The 16,297-nt window shown below is 43.3% G+C and overlaps 1 protein-coding gene across 2 annotated transcripts in view; it reads left to right on the top strand.

Annotated features, from left to right (window-relative positions):
- The window catches only part of WDFY2 (WD repeat and FYVE domain containing 2), a 204,084-nt gene that overhangs the window by 59,046 nt on the left and 128,741 nt on the right, over window positions 1-16,297 (top strand). For both annotated transcript variants that reach the window (XM_037800667.1, XM_037800666.1), the window contains exon 2: window positions 11,320-11,387. In XM_037800667.1, the coding sequence (XP_037656595.1) occupies window positions 11,320-11,387 (68 nt within the window). The remainder of the gene's footprint in view (window positions 1-11,319; window positions 11,388-16,297) is intronic.

The raw sequence follows: 16,297 nt of genomic DNA on the forward strand, positions 1-16,297 counted from the left end.
TCAAAAGATCCCACCTACAATAGATCTGCCCCCACAAGAGAGGATAAAAGAACCTGGCTTTGTGGGGTACATAATATATTCAAACCAGCAGAGAGCATATGTGAGTTACAGCCATCATCACAGTCAGATCATTTCATCTTGTTAAGAAATGATAATTTTTGGCCTGAGCTATGCTAATTTCTGAACTCTTGCTGTCTTTGTGTAAGGATTAGTGTGTTTCAAAAGTTCTGTATAAGTCTGCACCATTGTCTCTTCAACTATTGCATCTTTCCCCATTCCGTCTGTTAATTCTTCTGTATGTATCCTAGACCTTCTCAGTTTAATCTTTTCACTCTATCTTTCATGTTTTTCACTTTTCATATTTTCCATATCTTTGTTTCTGTGAGGACTGTATTCCTTATTTTAAAATTTATCAGCCAGTTTGTAAATGCTCTTTTCAACCATGTCTAATGTGTTCCTTTGGGATTTTAATGTCAATAATATTGTATTTTTCATTTTCATAAGTTTTATTTGTTTTTCCATTTTGCCTGGACATTCTTGTTCTCTGTCCGTATTTTTAAAGCTTCTCTTATATTCTTGAAACATATTAAATGTAGTTATATTCGATTTCTAATGATTTTAGTATCTGAAGTCTTTGTGGGTCCCTTTTTGTAGACTTTTGTTTTTGCTGATTCTCACTCCTTGTGTGTTGAGATTTTTTTTTTTTTTTTTTTAATCCAGTCATTTTCATTATACTTCTATATGGGGAAATTCTTTAAAGTGTACTTGTAGTTGAGTACTTACAGAAGGCTGGATTTGATTTTGCTTCTACTGGTTGCTTGAGGGCATTACACATCTAGGACTAATTAACATTAAGTTTTCCACTTGAGGTTTTTAAGATGAAGCAAGTAGGATAAATTTGTACCAACTCTTCATGAGAGTTAGCATGTAGAGGACAGCTTGATTTTCTAAAAAAATTTTTTACCTCCTTTACCCAGACAAGTTTTCTTGCTGTCCCATTCTGCATGACAGGATTTCTTTGTTTTCCTTTTAAAATTTTTATTGTGGTATCATGTATACAATAGAACATTTCCCATTTTATCCACTTTCAACTATGCAGTTTAGTTGTGTTAATTACATTCACAGTGTTGTGCTACCGTGTTCCATGTTCCGTTTTGCTGATGCTGCCATTATGCAAAATACCAGAAATGGATTGCCTTTTATAAATGGGGTTTATTTGGTTACAAAGTTACAGTCCTAAGGCTATAAAAGTGTCCAAACTAAGGCATCAGCAATAGAATACCTTTAATGAAGAATGGCCGATATCATCTGGAAAACCTGTTAGCTGGGAAGGCACGTGGCTGGTGTCTACTGATTCTTTGCTCCAGGGTTCTGGTTTCAAAATGGCTTTCTCCAAAATGTCTCTGGGCTTGTCTCTCTTAGCTTCTTCAGTTCTTGTGCATCTAAGCATCAGGGGTCTTCTCTTAGTTTCTCTGGAGCAAACTCTAGGCTAGTGTTCTAGTTTGCTAAACACCAGAAATGGATTGGCTTTTATAAAGGGGGTTTATTTGGTTACAAAGTTACAGTCTTAAGGCCATAAAGTGTCCAAGGTAAGTCATCAACAATCAGCTACCTTCACTGGAGGATGGCCAATGGTGTCCAGGAAACCTCTGTTAGCTCGGAAAGCACATGGCTGGCGTCTCCTCCAAAGTTCTGGTTTCAAAATGGCTTCCTCCCAGGACATTCCTCTCTAGGCTGCAGTTCCTCAAAAATGTCACTCTTAGCTGCACTCGGGGTATTTGTCCTCTCTTAGATTCTCCAGAGCAAGAGTCTGCGTTCAGCGTCCATCTTCAAAACGTCTCTCATCTGCAGCTCCTGTGCTTTCTTCAAAGTGTCCCTCTTGGCTGTAGCAAGCTTGCTCCTTCTGTCTGATCTTATATAGTGCGCCAGTAATTTAATTCAGATCTATCCAATGGGCAGGCCAACATCTCCATGGAAATCATCCAATCAGAGTCATCACCCATAGTTGGGTGGGGTGCAAAGAATTACAATCTAATTAATACTGATAGGTCTGCCCACACAAGATTACATCAGATAATGGCGTTTAGGGGAACATAATACATTCAAACTGGCCCAGCTAGCATCTCCAAAGCATCAGTTTTCAATAGCCATCCTCAAAATGTCTCTCTCAACTGCTCTACAAAATGTCCCTCTCAGCTGCTCTGAGGTCCTTCTGCTTGTGAGCTCTTTTATAGGACTCCAGTGATTAAATCGAGATCCATCCTGAATGGAGTCCATATCTCCATGGAAATAATCAAATGTTTAACTCACAGGTGATTGAGTCACATCTCCATGGAAGCACTCAATCAGAGGATTCCAACCTAATCAACACTAATACGTCTGTCTCCACAAGATTGTGTAAAAGAATATGGCATTTTGGGGGGACATAATACATCCAAACCGCACATACCATCACCACCATTCATTACCAGAAAAGAAACTCTGTACCCGTTAAGCATTAACTCCCTGTTCTAGTTTGCTAATGCTGCTGGAATGCAAAACACCAGAGATGGATTGGCTTTTATAAAAAGGGGTTTATTTGGTTACACAGTTACAGTCTTAAGGCCATAAAGTATCCAAGGTAAACACATCAGCAGTCGGGTACCTTCACTGGAGGATGGCCAATGGTGTCTGGAAACCCTCTGTTAGCTGGGAAGGCACGTGGCTGGTGTCTGCTCCAAAGTTCTGGTTCCAAAATGGCTTTTTTTCCAGGACATTCCTCCCTAGGCTGCAGTTCCTCAAAAATGTCTCTCTTAGTTGCTCTTGTGGTGTTTTTCCTCTCTTAGCTTCTCTGGAGCAAGAGTCTGCTTTCAACAGCCGTCTTCAAACTGTCTCTCATCTGCAGCTACTCTCTCAGATTCTGTGCATTCTTCAAAGTGTCCCTCTTGGTTGTAGCTCCTCTTCAGAATGTCACTCTCAGCTGCACTTCAAAATGTCACGCTCAGCTGCACTTCAGAATGTCACTCACAGCTGCACTGAGTTCCTTCTGTTTGTCAGCTCATTTATATGGCTCTAGTGATTTAATTTAGACCCACCCTGAATGGGTACAGTAACACCTCCATGGAAATTATCCAATTAGAGTCATCACCCACAGTTGGGTGGTGTGCATTTCCATGCAAACAACCTAATCCAAACGTTTCAACTTAATCCCCATTAATATGTCTCCCCCACAAGATTGCATCAAAGAATATGACTTTTTTTATGGAGGACATAATACATTCAAACCAGCACACTCCCCATTCCCCACCACTTCCCCCACCCCTAGTCCTCTATAATTGACTTCTGTCTTAAGATTTATTTCTTATTCACTCTTAAATGGAGGGATTTAGTCTTTAGGGGTTCTAGTTTAAACAGCTCTCTTACTAGATCCCCTTTTTTGGTCAGGCCACTAGGCTTTTTCTTCTATATCCTATGCCCAAGGTAGCATTAAAATGGACATTCAGGTTCTACAGGGTTCAGCAGAAACTCTTAAGGTGCTCCCTTTTTACCTAGAGTTTGGGGTATCAGCAGGTTGGTAAGGTTTTAAAATAATACCAACAGGAGCAAAAACAACTTCTATTAAATTTTACCTACCATTTTGGTTGTTTCAATCCAGAAAGTATTTCAGAGTACCTGTTCTGCCACACTACTGGAAATCAATGAGAATTTCCAGTTTCCCCTGGGAAAAGTGATTTGACCTTTTGACACCTTTCCTTGTTTTTAACTATGGGCTAATAGCATCTGTCACCATCTCCTCCAACAATCTGGCTGTCCAGACAGGAAATGTAGCCACCTTTGGCTTTTTTCCCTTCCCTTGATTCCATCTTAGAAATGTATCTAGGCTCTGGCTCCTCCCCTCTGCTGTCCTGCGCCTTCTGTATTCTAACCTCCATTACTACAGTTGGCTCCCAACAGGCCATGCAGCCTTTAGCTTTTCTTCTGTCTTGCTCAACTTGCTTACTCCTACCAGCGCACTCTTTTGGAAGCATCCCTTTTCACTATGTGTCCTTGCCCATGCATATGTAGTTCAGACTCTCCTTCATTCCATCTTTTGTAAAATACCAAGACTAATTTCTCCAGATCCGAAGCCCAAGCAGGATTTGAATGCTGGATGGGGACCATGCTGTCCTAACCCTTCAGGCCTGGGCAGGCAAATTCCTTTTACGTGGTCTCGGCCAAGATGTCTCTGACGGACCCGATCCAGGGCCACTTCGCTGCCACCGTCTTCTCTGGCTGCTTTTCTGGCAGCCCTGTGAAGACTGCAGTTTTAGAGAGCTGGTCACTTTGCAGCATGTTTGAGGTGTAAAACTCTTGGTCATTTTGCTGCATGTGGCTCTGCTGGAAGAGAACAGTTACCTCATCTACAGATGCACAGTGGTGGCGGCCGGGGGCGTCCTGAGTCACTGCTCCTGTAGGGTGCTGTTTCGTTAGGTCCCCATTGAGCCGTGGTTGTGGGCCTGCCACTGCAGCAGGTGGTGGGAACACAGTGGGGAGTCGGATGCCACAGACCGGGCCCCTTGCTGCTTGCTCCCAACGGGAGATAGTGGCACACAGCCTCCTATTGTTGAGAAGCTCAGTCTGAGAGTCCGGGGCTTGCTCTCACGTTTCTCTTCCCTGCGAGGGAGGCTGGCTGACGAGCAACTGGCCTCGCAGATGCTAATGTCACGCTCTTCCTCTGCTTCCCCCAGGTGACTCCTCAGCACTGCACCCAGGAAGTGTGCTCATTTTTCTCTTCTCTTTTCCCTTTTCTTTCCCATTCTTTCTTTTGTGTATTTGTCTGGCCTTTTCTAAGCAGCCCCTCTATGCCAAGAACTGTATGTATTCAAAAATAAAAGTATTGTAGATACTTTTTAAAGTCAAAGATAAAAATATGCAAAGATGAAAATTTTTAAAATTGCCAAGGAATCCATCGTCTTATGGGGCGTGTACTTGCTGACCAACCTTGACAGGATGATGTGACATGTCCTTACCTGGACAAAGGACAGGGTGGTCCTGGAGCTTTTCCTACCTGAGGTATGTCCCCAGGCTCCCTAGGGGAGCTGATGCTTAACATGGAAGGCAAATGTGCATGTAACACGGTGAGAGGGATGGAGGCTGCACAGAGCCAAACCCACAGCTGAGGCTATGTTGAAATAGAAATGTGCAAAAGCAAGTAGAGAATACAAGGACACCATTCACAAACAAAAAATCATGCTTGTAAGTGATAAAGCTATTCAGAATTAAGGCCTCTAGGAGTTTCTTTCTTTAAAGGGTCTTGCTACTGACCCACTGAGAAAGACAACAATTCCATATATTTTGTTTTTTGTTTATCAAAATGAAAGGTCACATTTAACCTCGTTTTGAAACATTTTATGGATTTAAAAACCTTGAGGCTATTACCACTTGATTGTGTGTGTGTGTGTATTTCTTTTCAATTTTATTGAAATATATTCGCGTACCATACAAACCATCCAAAATATACGATCACTGGCTCACAGTGTCATTACATAGTTGTGCATACATCCCCATGATCAATTTTATAACATTTTCATTACTCCAGAGAAGAAATAAGAATAAAAAATAAATCCAAATCCTCCTATACCCCTTATCACTCCCTATTGTTGACCCATAGTATTGGTGTAGTAAATTTGTTACTGTTGATGAGAGAATATTAAATATTACTGTTATCTATAGTCCATAGTTTGCAATAGCCATGTTTTTTCCCACATACTCCTCTATTATTTTTTTTTAATTTGTAGTAGTTCATGCAAGAACTTATTTATATTTGTAGTGTTAATTGGTGACAGATTTTTTTTTGCCTTGGTTTTCTCTTAGTGCAATTTTATTGAGATATACTCACACACCATATAATCTGTCCAAAAAATATAAAAAAAAATTTTTAAATAAAAGAAATAAAAAAGAACACCCAAGCCATCCCGTACCCCTTACCCCCCTTATTATGTTCCGGCTTTCACAGCCTCTGGCTTGGGAGAAGTGGCCAGGAAGTTAGTGCTCTGCAAAGCACCCGGAGGGCTGCACGAGGTGTTGGAATATAAAGCAGCCAGTCAGGCTTCTCCAGCTGCTGATTGCGAAGTTGGTAAAGCCATGAGGGAGAAGAAAATACGGTTGTCTGTGATTCAGCAGAGACATTCAGGTTGGATTTGGCAGGCTCATGGAAGTGAGGAACCGAGCTACTTGGCAGAGGGGACGAAAGGCTGGACAGCGCCCGGCCCGAGCCTTGACCCAGAGCGGCCCCAGCTCACTCCCACGGCTGCCTCTGTCCCCTAGCAGATTCGCCGCAGTTTATTTACTGTATGTGATCTCAGTGCAGACAGGGGTGACTTGAACTTTTTATGCCTGATAATCATAAGAAATCTAATAACCATGGAGAAAGAGACTTTTTTTTTTCTCTCAGGTACATCTGTAGCATTCTCTGTATTAGAAGCATTTTCTCCCTATAAACAACTCATTGTAAAAACTCCAGAAAGACATTGACAGAATCCCACTGCTCGAAGTTTTTCCATTAGTTTGCAGATCACTAGGGGCTGCCCTTCCTTTTGTTTGTCTTGACGTTTCAATGTGTGATCTATTAGAAAAGTATTCCCACCCCCCAAGTTACTTCAGTGGTGGCAAAAATAACAATTGTCCCCTGGGAAATGAAGCTCATTGCTATGGTTACTAATGAAGGTTGCATCATTCTAGGGTACATTTTTAAAAGCCTGGATTTCAACATGGGTAGACGCCCCGTCTTATTTTATTCAGTAGCTTAGCAACCTCTGGTATACTGTTTGCCGCCACCCCCAGTCTTCCCTTATTCTCTTAAAAGAGTGACCTATATAGATAGCTTTTAATTGTAGGCACGTTTTCCCTGTGAAGTTGGTTCAGTTCCTAGTATGTTGGTAATGACCTTATTTTCTGGACAGAAAATCAGAACACATGCTGGGTCTGAGAAGCACAAAAGGATCTTCCTTCTACCTCCTTGGCTGCGCCCTGAAAGGTCTTTGCAGATCTTCTTCTGTCTACATCCCTTAAGCCATGACTCCCTCCCCCAACCCCCAATCTTATTTTGCAACTCAGGTCTCTCTCTTGGATTTCAGGTAGGCAGTTCCCTCCTCGACAGCCCAGGCTGGATCTTCCTCTAACTCAGCATGCTCCAAACGAACTCTTCATTGCCTTCCACAAAAGCTCTGATTGACGCATGGCCGCACCCCACATCCGGCGTGCTCCCCAGTCCAGATGACTTTACCTCCCAAAGGCTCTAAAATCTGTCGCCTTCTCTCTTTGAGGCCTTCGTCTTTTTTTTTTTTCTTTTTGTCTGGTTTAATGCCCACAGCCTCCAAACTGGCTCTTCCCCTTCCAGGCTTCCCCCGAAACAACCAAAAATAATGTGATTGTATGACAGGCTCCCACTGTCTTCAAAGTAAAACGCAACCCCTTTACTGAGGCCTGGCAGCCTGTGGACCTGCTCCTTAGTCCAGGCTTGTTCCTTCCGGGGCCCCACCTCGCTCCCGTGCCCGCCTGCCTTTGCCCCCCTCTGTGGCATATGCCGCTGCTTCTGTCGGGGACTTGCTCCCCTCCCTTTCCTCCTTTTTCTCTGCCAAAGGCCGACTCATCAGTCCCTCGGGACGCCACCATGTCTGAGAAGGTTTCCCCGACATCGCTCAGCCCCCAGCCCCTTAGGCAGGTGCCCCACGTGCTGTTATAGCTCTGCTCCCACCTTGCTGTAGGGTAAGATTCCACCCTGCCCATCTTGCCCACTGGAGTGGACGGTGAGCTTCCAGAGAACAGACGTGGCACTCGCCTGTCTTTGTGGATCCAGTGCATCTCACACACTGGTTCTAGTTGGTGTTTAATAAATGTTTGTTGAATGAACGAATGAATCAACAAGTCAATGCATGCATGTGTAGGAGTGCACTTGTGGGGTAGAATTCCTAAACTTCTAGATGAATTGCCTTGGCAAACCCAAGTTGTTCCAGTTCATTAGCCTCCATCAGCGCAAGCAAACTCATTAAAGATTGCTACAGTATAGAACAGAGGGTGTACTTTTTCTCGATAAGATGAGGGTAGATAGATCTATCAGCATTTGTGTCTGATGAAACATTACCTTCAGCTTACTTGTCTCAACACAATTCAAAACAAGAAAATCAAAGACAAACTAAAACATGGGAGGATCTCACATGAAGAGCACATCTGAGTCCCTTGCTTGACTGAACGTTTGCTCACCCTTGGCATGATCCTACTGGCTACTGGACTGAAAGCCCCACTGCGAGGAGGCTACACCCGTCTGTTAAGGCAGTAGCTGAGTCAGGTCCTGGATTCAGTTCTTTGGAGGGAGTGTGTGGGAAAGCCCATCCCTTTCTTACTTTGTTAGGGTGAAGTGCGGCTGGAGCTGTAACGTGAAGGATCTGTAATTGCTTCATATCTCACCCACTCCAGATTTCTGTAGACCAACCAGCTCCTTTGCCTGGCTGCCCAAATCCTCTGTGAGGTGCAGACAGAGAACTTTGGAGAACTTTTGTAGGGAGGAATTTCTCACTGGTTGTTTTGATCTTTCACAAACAATGAGCACCAGTTTAGGACCTGACTGGGTGCTTGTCCCGGGGGTGGATGTCAGGTACGATAAATTGTGGTTTCCTCTCTGATTTTATTTGCAGTTTAGGCAAAGAGCAAACAGGTACATAATCATAGTAGAGTTAGGATAAATGCTGTAATTTAGCTAACATTTGTTTTAAATTTTAAAAAAATCATATTCTTTTTAGGTTTAAGGTATAAGGGCTAATGTTAGAAGTAATGTTTACCTGTTGAAACGTGATCGGTTTTATCCAATATAGAATAAGCTTATGCTGTTTTCAAAATAGCCTGGCTGCTGAACTGACCAGAGCCCACCTTGTGAACTCTGAGATGCGCATCTCCTTTCCCAGCTCTCGCAGTTGTCTGCTCCTGCCTAGTGCTGAGAGCTTGGGAAGAGGAGGCAGCTGAGAGAGAAGAGGCCCCCCAGGGCTGCCTGTGCCCCAGCTTTTTGTGGGAGACAATGGACAGCTTCCCTACATTTCAGCAAAGTCATGTATTTTTCTTCTCCAGTACACTGACCTCTACTGGCCAAAGCATGCTGTTAAGCTCAGTGTAAATTTCGAAAAAAAATTTCCAAGGGGGTAGAAAGCACTTTTTTGACTGTTAAGAGCTTTTCAAATTGCCTTTTAATATAATTTTCAGAAAAATTAATACTTAGAGGCTTTGTAGAGTGGAATTTCCTTTTGTCTGGGAGATTCCCAGCTACCCAAATTGTGCTTTTAACCTCTATGATGCAGTGCCTTTTAAAAAAACTGCTTCTGTACCTCTAAAGAATAAGAACAGGTATTTTTATATAATTTTAATTTTAGATTTCCAGGTTCATCAGTTGCTCTCAGTGCATGTTGGTGTAGGGAGGGCAAGGTATTTAGTGAAGAGAGAACAGAATTCAAAGTGCCTGCAAATCACGTCAATGCTCTGGGCCTTGATTTTCATCTCTAAAGTTATGCTTTCTATTTCATAGGGCTACTGTAAGGATTAAGTGTATACACAAAGTGTTTTGGGGCTGTAATTTCTATAGAAATGCTCTTTATCCTCATGAAGCCTATTTTCTAGCCGGAAAAACTAGATAAGCAACACATTCATGGATAGCTAGATCAAATAACAGGTTGTGATATGTGCTATGAAGGATATTAATAAAGTGAAGTAATAGATAATGCCACCTTTCAAGACCCAACACCTCCTCTGGGAAGCCTCCTTGGCCTGCCTCTCCCTCCCCATACAGACTCAGTGTCCCTCCTCCATGGCCTTACCTACATGTAAAATGGCTCTCAGCTCTCACGATGCACCATTGCCGTATTGTGTTGACTAGTCTGTCCAGGTGGAGCCCCTGCACGATGCCTGGGACATGGTACACAGTAGGAACTTATTCAGTGCATGTTAAATAAATGCGCCAAGAAATGAATAAGTAATTTGCAGGACATCTTTGTAGGTTGAGTGTGAAATCCCTGCATCAAGGATTATAGTTTTCAGTAAGTTGACAAAACAGGAAAGGTGTTGGATCTTGAATTCTCCTAAGCCATGCCTGATTTATGCATTTTCGAAATAACAGTGATGATGGTGACAATAATAGTAACGGTTGAGAATTACCCAGTGCTTGCTGGATGCCAGGCCCTGTGTCCAGAGCCTCCGTTTGAGCCTCACATCTTCAGGGAACAGGTTCTGATTATAGTTCTCATTTTTCATTTAGGAACCCCTGGGTATCCCAGAGACCTTAGACTCCAATGTTCAAAGTTGAACTTGTTATTTTCACCCCAAATCTGGCCCTTTTCCTAGTACCTCGTCTCGGTGAGGGGCAGCACCTTCTGTGCAGGTGGACACCCCCACAGCCTAAGGGTTGTCCCTGATGTTCCTCTTCCATGCCTTACAAGCCAAGTAAGGAGAGTCTGACAGGTGGTGATGGCAGTGTCGTCAGGGGCTCTGTCTGCCATCCTCAGCAGGTGGACACTCGGCCTCAGGCCTGTGGCCTCGTGATCAAAGACGGCTGCCCCAACTCCAGGCAAAGTCTGTATTGATTCCCGTCCCAATATTAGATTGTCGTACTAGAAGGTATTGAAAAAAGAACTCATTTGAGACGAAAGAGGGCTGATTCAGTTCAATACGTATTTGTTCATTGATTCGGGGAGGGCCAAGTGGGGAAGGAAAAAGGGTCAGTCTCCCTCTTTAGAATGAGCTGATATGTTAGTGAGTGAGAGGAGCATGTAAATATCCGTGGGAGCCAGTGTGAAATAGTGGCACGGAGGCACAGCGAAGGAGGAATGACTTTCCGACCCGGGGAACTGGGGGCACGTGGAGACCAAACAAGGCTTCGTGGGAGAATTGGTTTTTAAACTGTGATTTTTTTTTTTTTTTTTTTTAATGGGCTACACTAGTTGTTCTAAGTAAAACCTATTTTCTCTCCAGGCAAATGTATGCTTCCAGCAGACTAGGGCATAGGTCATATACCTGGAGAGGCAAAACAGCAACAACATAGCAATAATAATAACTGATTTCCCAGACACTGTCACTGTCACATAAGTGGATGATATTTAGAGAGTCACATGTAATTCTAAAACTATAGAAACCTTAAATTTAAGGAATAAGGGATATTTAGAGAGGCGTGTGTGGTGTATATATACATATACATATACAGATATACATATACATATACATATACATATACATATATAATTAAGAGGCGTGGTTTCTGTGTATCAGCATTTTCCCATGACTGAAACTACTGTGATTTAATGCCCATGTTTTCTTCCATTGTAGGACAGTTCGTGTGTGGTTAAAGAGAGACAGTGGACAATACTGGCCAAGCATATACCACATGATGCCTTGTAAGTATCTGCATCCCTGTGTTAAGAAACCAGACAAGCATTCCAACTTCCCTTCCTTCCCAGATTGCCTTCCCTGGATTTTCTTTTTCAGTAGGGAAGACTGCGGGATGGGATACCATTATGATGGAAGCTACCATAGTAAATCATTTTAGATATTCTAAGGCTCTCAGTATGTAAAATAGGAAAATTGTGCTGAAACTGACTATATATTCATAGTTTCTGAATAAGATAAATGGAAGTTGGGCCACGGCACGTAGATGCTCTGATTACTGCAGTCTCCCTCTCTTTTCCAACTTGTTTAACTTTTTTTGTAAAATACTTCCTAGACAATTCAGAATTTTTCTCAGTGATTGCATTTGTGAAGTAAATTTGTTGTTGTGTTATTGCTGTATCATTTATCCAAATTCATGACATTCAGTTTTGAACATTCATTTCTCAAAATGATTTGCTTAGGATTGAAAAATTCTAATTAGAAGTCAATGTCATTCCGCCTAAGATCTTATCTGAGAAGTATATCCTTGCACTCATATTAAATAATGGATCTTCCAAATATATTTTTTTTAAAAAAAGGAGATACGAGTGATTCTTAGACTGTTCCACTGACTGAAGATCCCCCACTGGCAGAGAAGAGCTACCCCTCTGTCTTAGCATCCTAGCTGCTAAACCAAATACTACCCAGTAGGATGGCTTGCCAATGGTAATTTATTAGCTTATGGTTTTGGAGGCTAAAAGACTCACTTCCTCCTGGGATCAGTGAGCCTTGGGTTCCTTGGCTTTCCTGCCACATGGTGATGTCCTCTCCTTTATCTTCCTGTTCTTGCTGACTTCTGACTCCTCCCCGTGGCTGTCTAGGACTAGGACCCATCCTGAGTCAGCTGGCCACACCTTAGCTAAAAGCAGCACCTTCAAAGAGTCCTATTTACAATGGGTTCACACCACAGGAATGGGATTAAGATTCAGAATGTGTTTTTTCTGGGGTACATAACTCAATCTACTTTAGTCTCCAAAACAGGACATTTCTTTTTAAAAAGTCTTGTATTTTATCTTTAAAATTAATGGCAGTTTGGGCATCCTAGTTCGTATTTATTTTAATATAAAGTAATTATTTAAATTCCGTTCTTAGTTGTATCAGTAAACATTCCCTTTACCCCTACTCTTCAAATCTCAATTAAAATGACACCCTAGGAAAATCGCCCAGGTTTGCTGTTCGGGCTCACGCCCCCGTGGCTTGCTGAAATGCGCACCCTGGCCCTTGATGGAATCACCTCAGTTTGGGGAGTACATGTCACAAATTATAACCAAAATGGATTCATGCGGAACTGCAGGTGTGATTAAGACACTCCTTCTTGTAATTCTGAGTCCTTAAATTTTTCCCTTACCTGTTCTGCCAACAGTGACACCAATATATGGCATAGGTGAACTTCCCTTTTAAGATGTGACAATGGTGAAGGTTTAGGTCAATGGAAAAGGACAAGAATTCTCTGCTTTTTACCCCTGATTTTTAAGTGAAATAACCAGTTGTATCTATCATCTTGCTTCTTCATCAAACTTGATGCAATATCTAACAGGAAGAGATGAGAAAAAGAGCTCTAGTCTAGCAAGTTGAGGTTGGCTCTGAAGGCCTACAGCCCCCCAGGAAGGGCAAACTAGGGCAGGATGATGGGGATTTGGGGACAGTAATGGGAACCTCGTTGAAGGCACAGCGTCCTGAGCAACTGCTTCACCCTCTTCCCCATACACATGTGAATAAGCATTTTGGTGTCATTCTCCAGTGCTCACTTTATTTGGACAGCACTGAGAATGCAGAGTTTATTAAGCTCATCATTTACTAAGCCATGTGTAACTAAAGGCTGTTTTGGCTTCTGCACCTGGCATAGGTGCTCAGTAAATACTTCCTGAAGGAATTGATCAAGTCTGATGATAAAGCTGAGTTTCCCTGAGAAAATGTATCATTCTTTTCCTAGTAACAGAGTGTGAACTTTGAGCAGGAGGACCCTACAATTATTAACATACTTTACCAATGGCATCTTACTAAAGGGAATAAGGAAGGAAGTGTGGTCTGTGGACCAGCATCAGCATCCCAAAGAACTTACTAGAAATGCAAAGATTGGGGTCCGCCCTAGACCTACCAAATCAGAATCTGCCTTTTAACCAGATCCCCAATTGATCTGAATGTACCTGTAAGTTGTCTTGTGACACTGTAGCCGCCATGGTAATCTCTATACATGTGGTTATATAAACAAACGCATGTAAAACTCACACAGATGTATTGTATGGATTTGTAAACGTGGATGTAAGTCCATTTCGTAGTCAGGTAAACATTTACTGAGCACTTCCCATTTGCGGGTGAGGGGTTGACAAATGAACCAGGCACATAAATCGAGATGATTTTCTTAGTGTTTCATTGTTGGGTGGCTCTCCTATCACAGACAGGGTGAAAAATAAGGCTACGTACTTCACAACTGGTCAGAAATTGACTTTTATGCGCTCCAGAATCTTAGGCATTCAGATGACTTAGTAACTGATCTCTGAATAAGAACTTAAGCCTCTTTTTTTTTTTTAAACTTGTAAGAGGTAGAATCTTAATACATAGGGAAATAAGCTATATTTTCTGTCACTTAGAGATCCAGAAATAGCTTTGAGTTTCCAAGGGGTTGTTTAGTAATCCTTTCCCTTGAAAGGTGTTTTGTTAATTGTTAAGAGATTACTCAGTATTATCCTTAAGTTGTAGTTAAAAACAAGTGAAAAGGTGTAGTGTATCTGAAGGTTACAGGATGGACAACCCAAGGCGGAGATGTGGCAATATTGTCTGCTTATAGTAGTATATAATAAGCAGTAGTCAGTGCGGAAGAAAACACAAAGAAAATACCCTGTGCATTTAAAGTGTAGCTTTTTGTTTATTTTGTCTGTTGAAATACCTTTTAAATATAGCATCTGTCCTTTTCTGGACAGGAGAGTGAATCTTTGTAGCTGTGAGAAGAATTTGAAGTTTAGTAGCTGGAGGGGAGTGGGAGGCATCGGATGAGAGAGGCTGAGTAAGGAGGGCTGTCTGGTGGCAGGGAGTGGGCCTGAAAGGTAGAGTGTAATACTCAGGGGAGCAACATGTCATGATCAGACACACAGCCCCTGCCTTGGGGGTGTCTCATCCCCCATCTTCCTGAGAACTCCCTGCTCCCTCTGCGGGAAGGAGTCAGGAGACACCTGACTTTCCTAGTTAAGGCTCTTTGCCCCTGGACCAATCCGACTTTCCCAGGAATTAAGAATCAGAGTAGGAGATGCCAGCCTCAGGTTACTGAGCTAGAAACATGGACATCCGAGTGTGGTGGGGCGAATGTGCGCATGGAGAAACAGCGGAAGCTGACCCACAGGGAGAGGTGTGTGAACCAGGGAGGAAGGCTCCCCTGGCTGCGGGGGGAAAGGGAGCTGAGCAGGCAATGCCTGGAGGTGCCCCCGCAGAAGCTTGGCTTTGCCTTTGCCTTGTCATTCAAGACCTGTGTCCCGCTCCTGATGGATGTGCCTGTTTGTGCCTCGAGTGGCTTGGTCACTTGTAACTGCAGGAAGTTGACCTACCCTGGCCCGGTTGTCCACCTCCTCCTCTGTCCGTTCAGCCTCTCCGGCATCCTTGTGGTCTTTAAAGAGAAAGGATTGAGCCCTGGCCCTGTTGGTGCCACCGTTGTGCTGCGCCAGAATGGTCTGGGAACAGTGACGGCACGCGAAGAGCAAAGGCAGAAGGTACTATGTCATCCTGTCTTCTTTAGTCTTCTTTGGACAGTTTGTCCGACAATTGTTAAACGCTTCTTCTGTACCAAACTCAGTGGAACGTCCTAAGGAAACAGTGGTTAAATGCGGCCGTGAGTCCCCATCGTGGTGGCATTTGCAGTCTGGTGGGGACAGCAGATGTTAAATGTGTGCCAACCGCGAGTCCTGGGGGCGTCACGACAGGAGAAGTGGGGCCGTGCTCAGAGTCATTTAAACTCTGATGTATGTAGAGGCTGTGGAATGGCTGCCGACTTCTGTAACTTCCTGTAAACTCATTTCTAGGGCTGAGTGAGGAATAAGAGTGTTTCCTTATCAAATAGCCTTTCCGAAAAGATAATAAATCCTCTTGAGTTCACTCCCGTGGGAGCTGCTAACTGCTTATGACAGTATCAACTTACCACTACCCACCTGGGGAGCCTGCCCGAGCTTGGAGAGTGGAGGGGGCCTTCCTGAGGGTGCAGAGTTGAAGTTTCAGTTGCAGCTATAAATGTGATTATTTATCCCGGGCTTCTATAATAGATGCCTTTCAGCCACCACGTTTGTATCACATGACAGAGAAGAAACACACAAAAAAGCATAGGCATTCCTGTTTTCATGGTTGAGTTTATTTTATATTTACTTTACCAACCAGGTTTGCCATTCATGGGGTCAGACAAAGGGAAGGAGGGGGAAATCTCAATGTGGAGCCAGGGTGGCAGGTGTTGGCGATTTTTCTTACCCTTTTAAAGTATTGGGTGTCGTGCCTGGGACTTTATTGCCAACTTTTCCCCCTTGGGTATGGAGAACAGGGCAGATCACCTTGGCTGCCAAACGAGTAATAGCTTGAGCCTCAGCAACTACCATGTGTCGGAGAATTGGAAAGCCTCTGTGGGTTTTGTTGTTGCCAGGGCAGGCAGGTGGAATTTACTTTGGCTCCTAAGTGTTGTTGAGTTTGTCCCCTAAGCAGTGAACCAAACACAAGTCAAACAGGAGACGCTATTTCAAAGGTAATTAGAAATAAATCAGCATGCCACCATAGCAGTGAGAGGAGCTGTGCGTCAGTTCTCCAGCTCTCTGCCTTGGCCTGGTGGGGTGGCATTTACCCAGGCCGATGTTTTCGTCAGGCACCTCAGTTTTCAGGCAAGGATAGCCCCCAGCCTCTGCTCAGTTCA

This window comes from Choloepus didactylus, chromosome 12, assembly GCF_015220235.1.
Source record: "Choloepus didactylus isolate mChoDid1 chromosome 12, mChoDid1.pri, whole genome shotgun sequence".
Classification (NCBI taxonomy): Eukaryota; Metazoa; Chordata; class Mammalia; order Pilosa; family Megalonychidae; genus Choloepus; species Choloepus didactylus.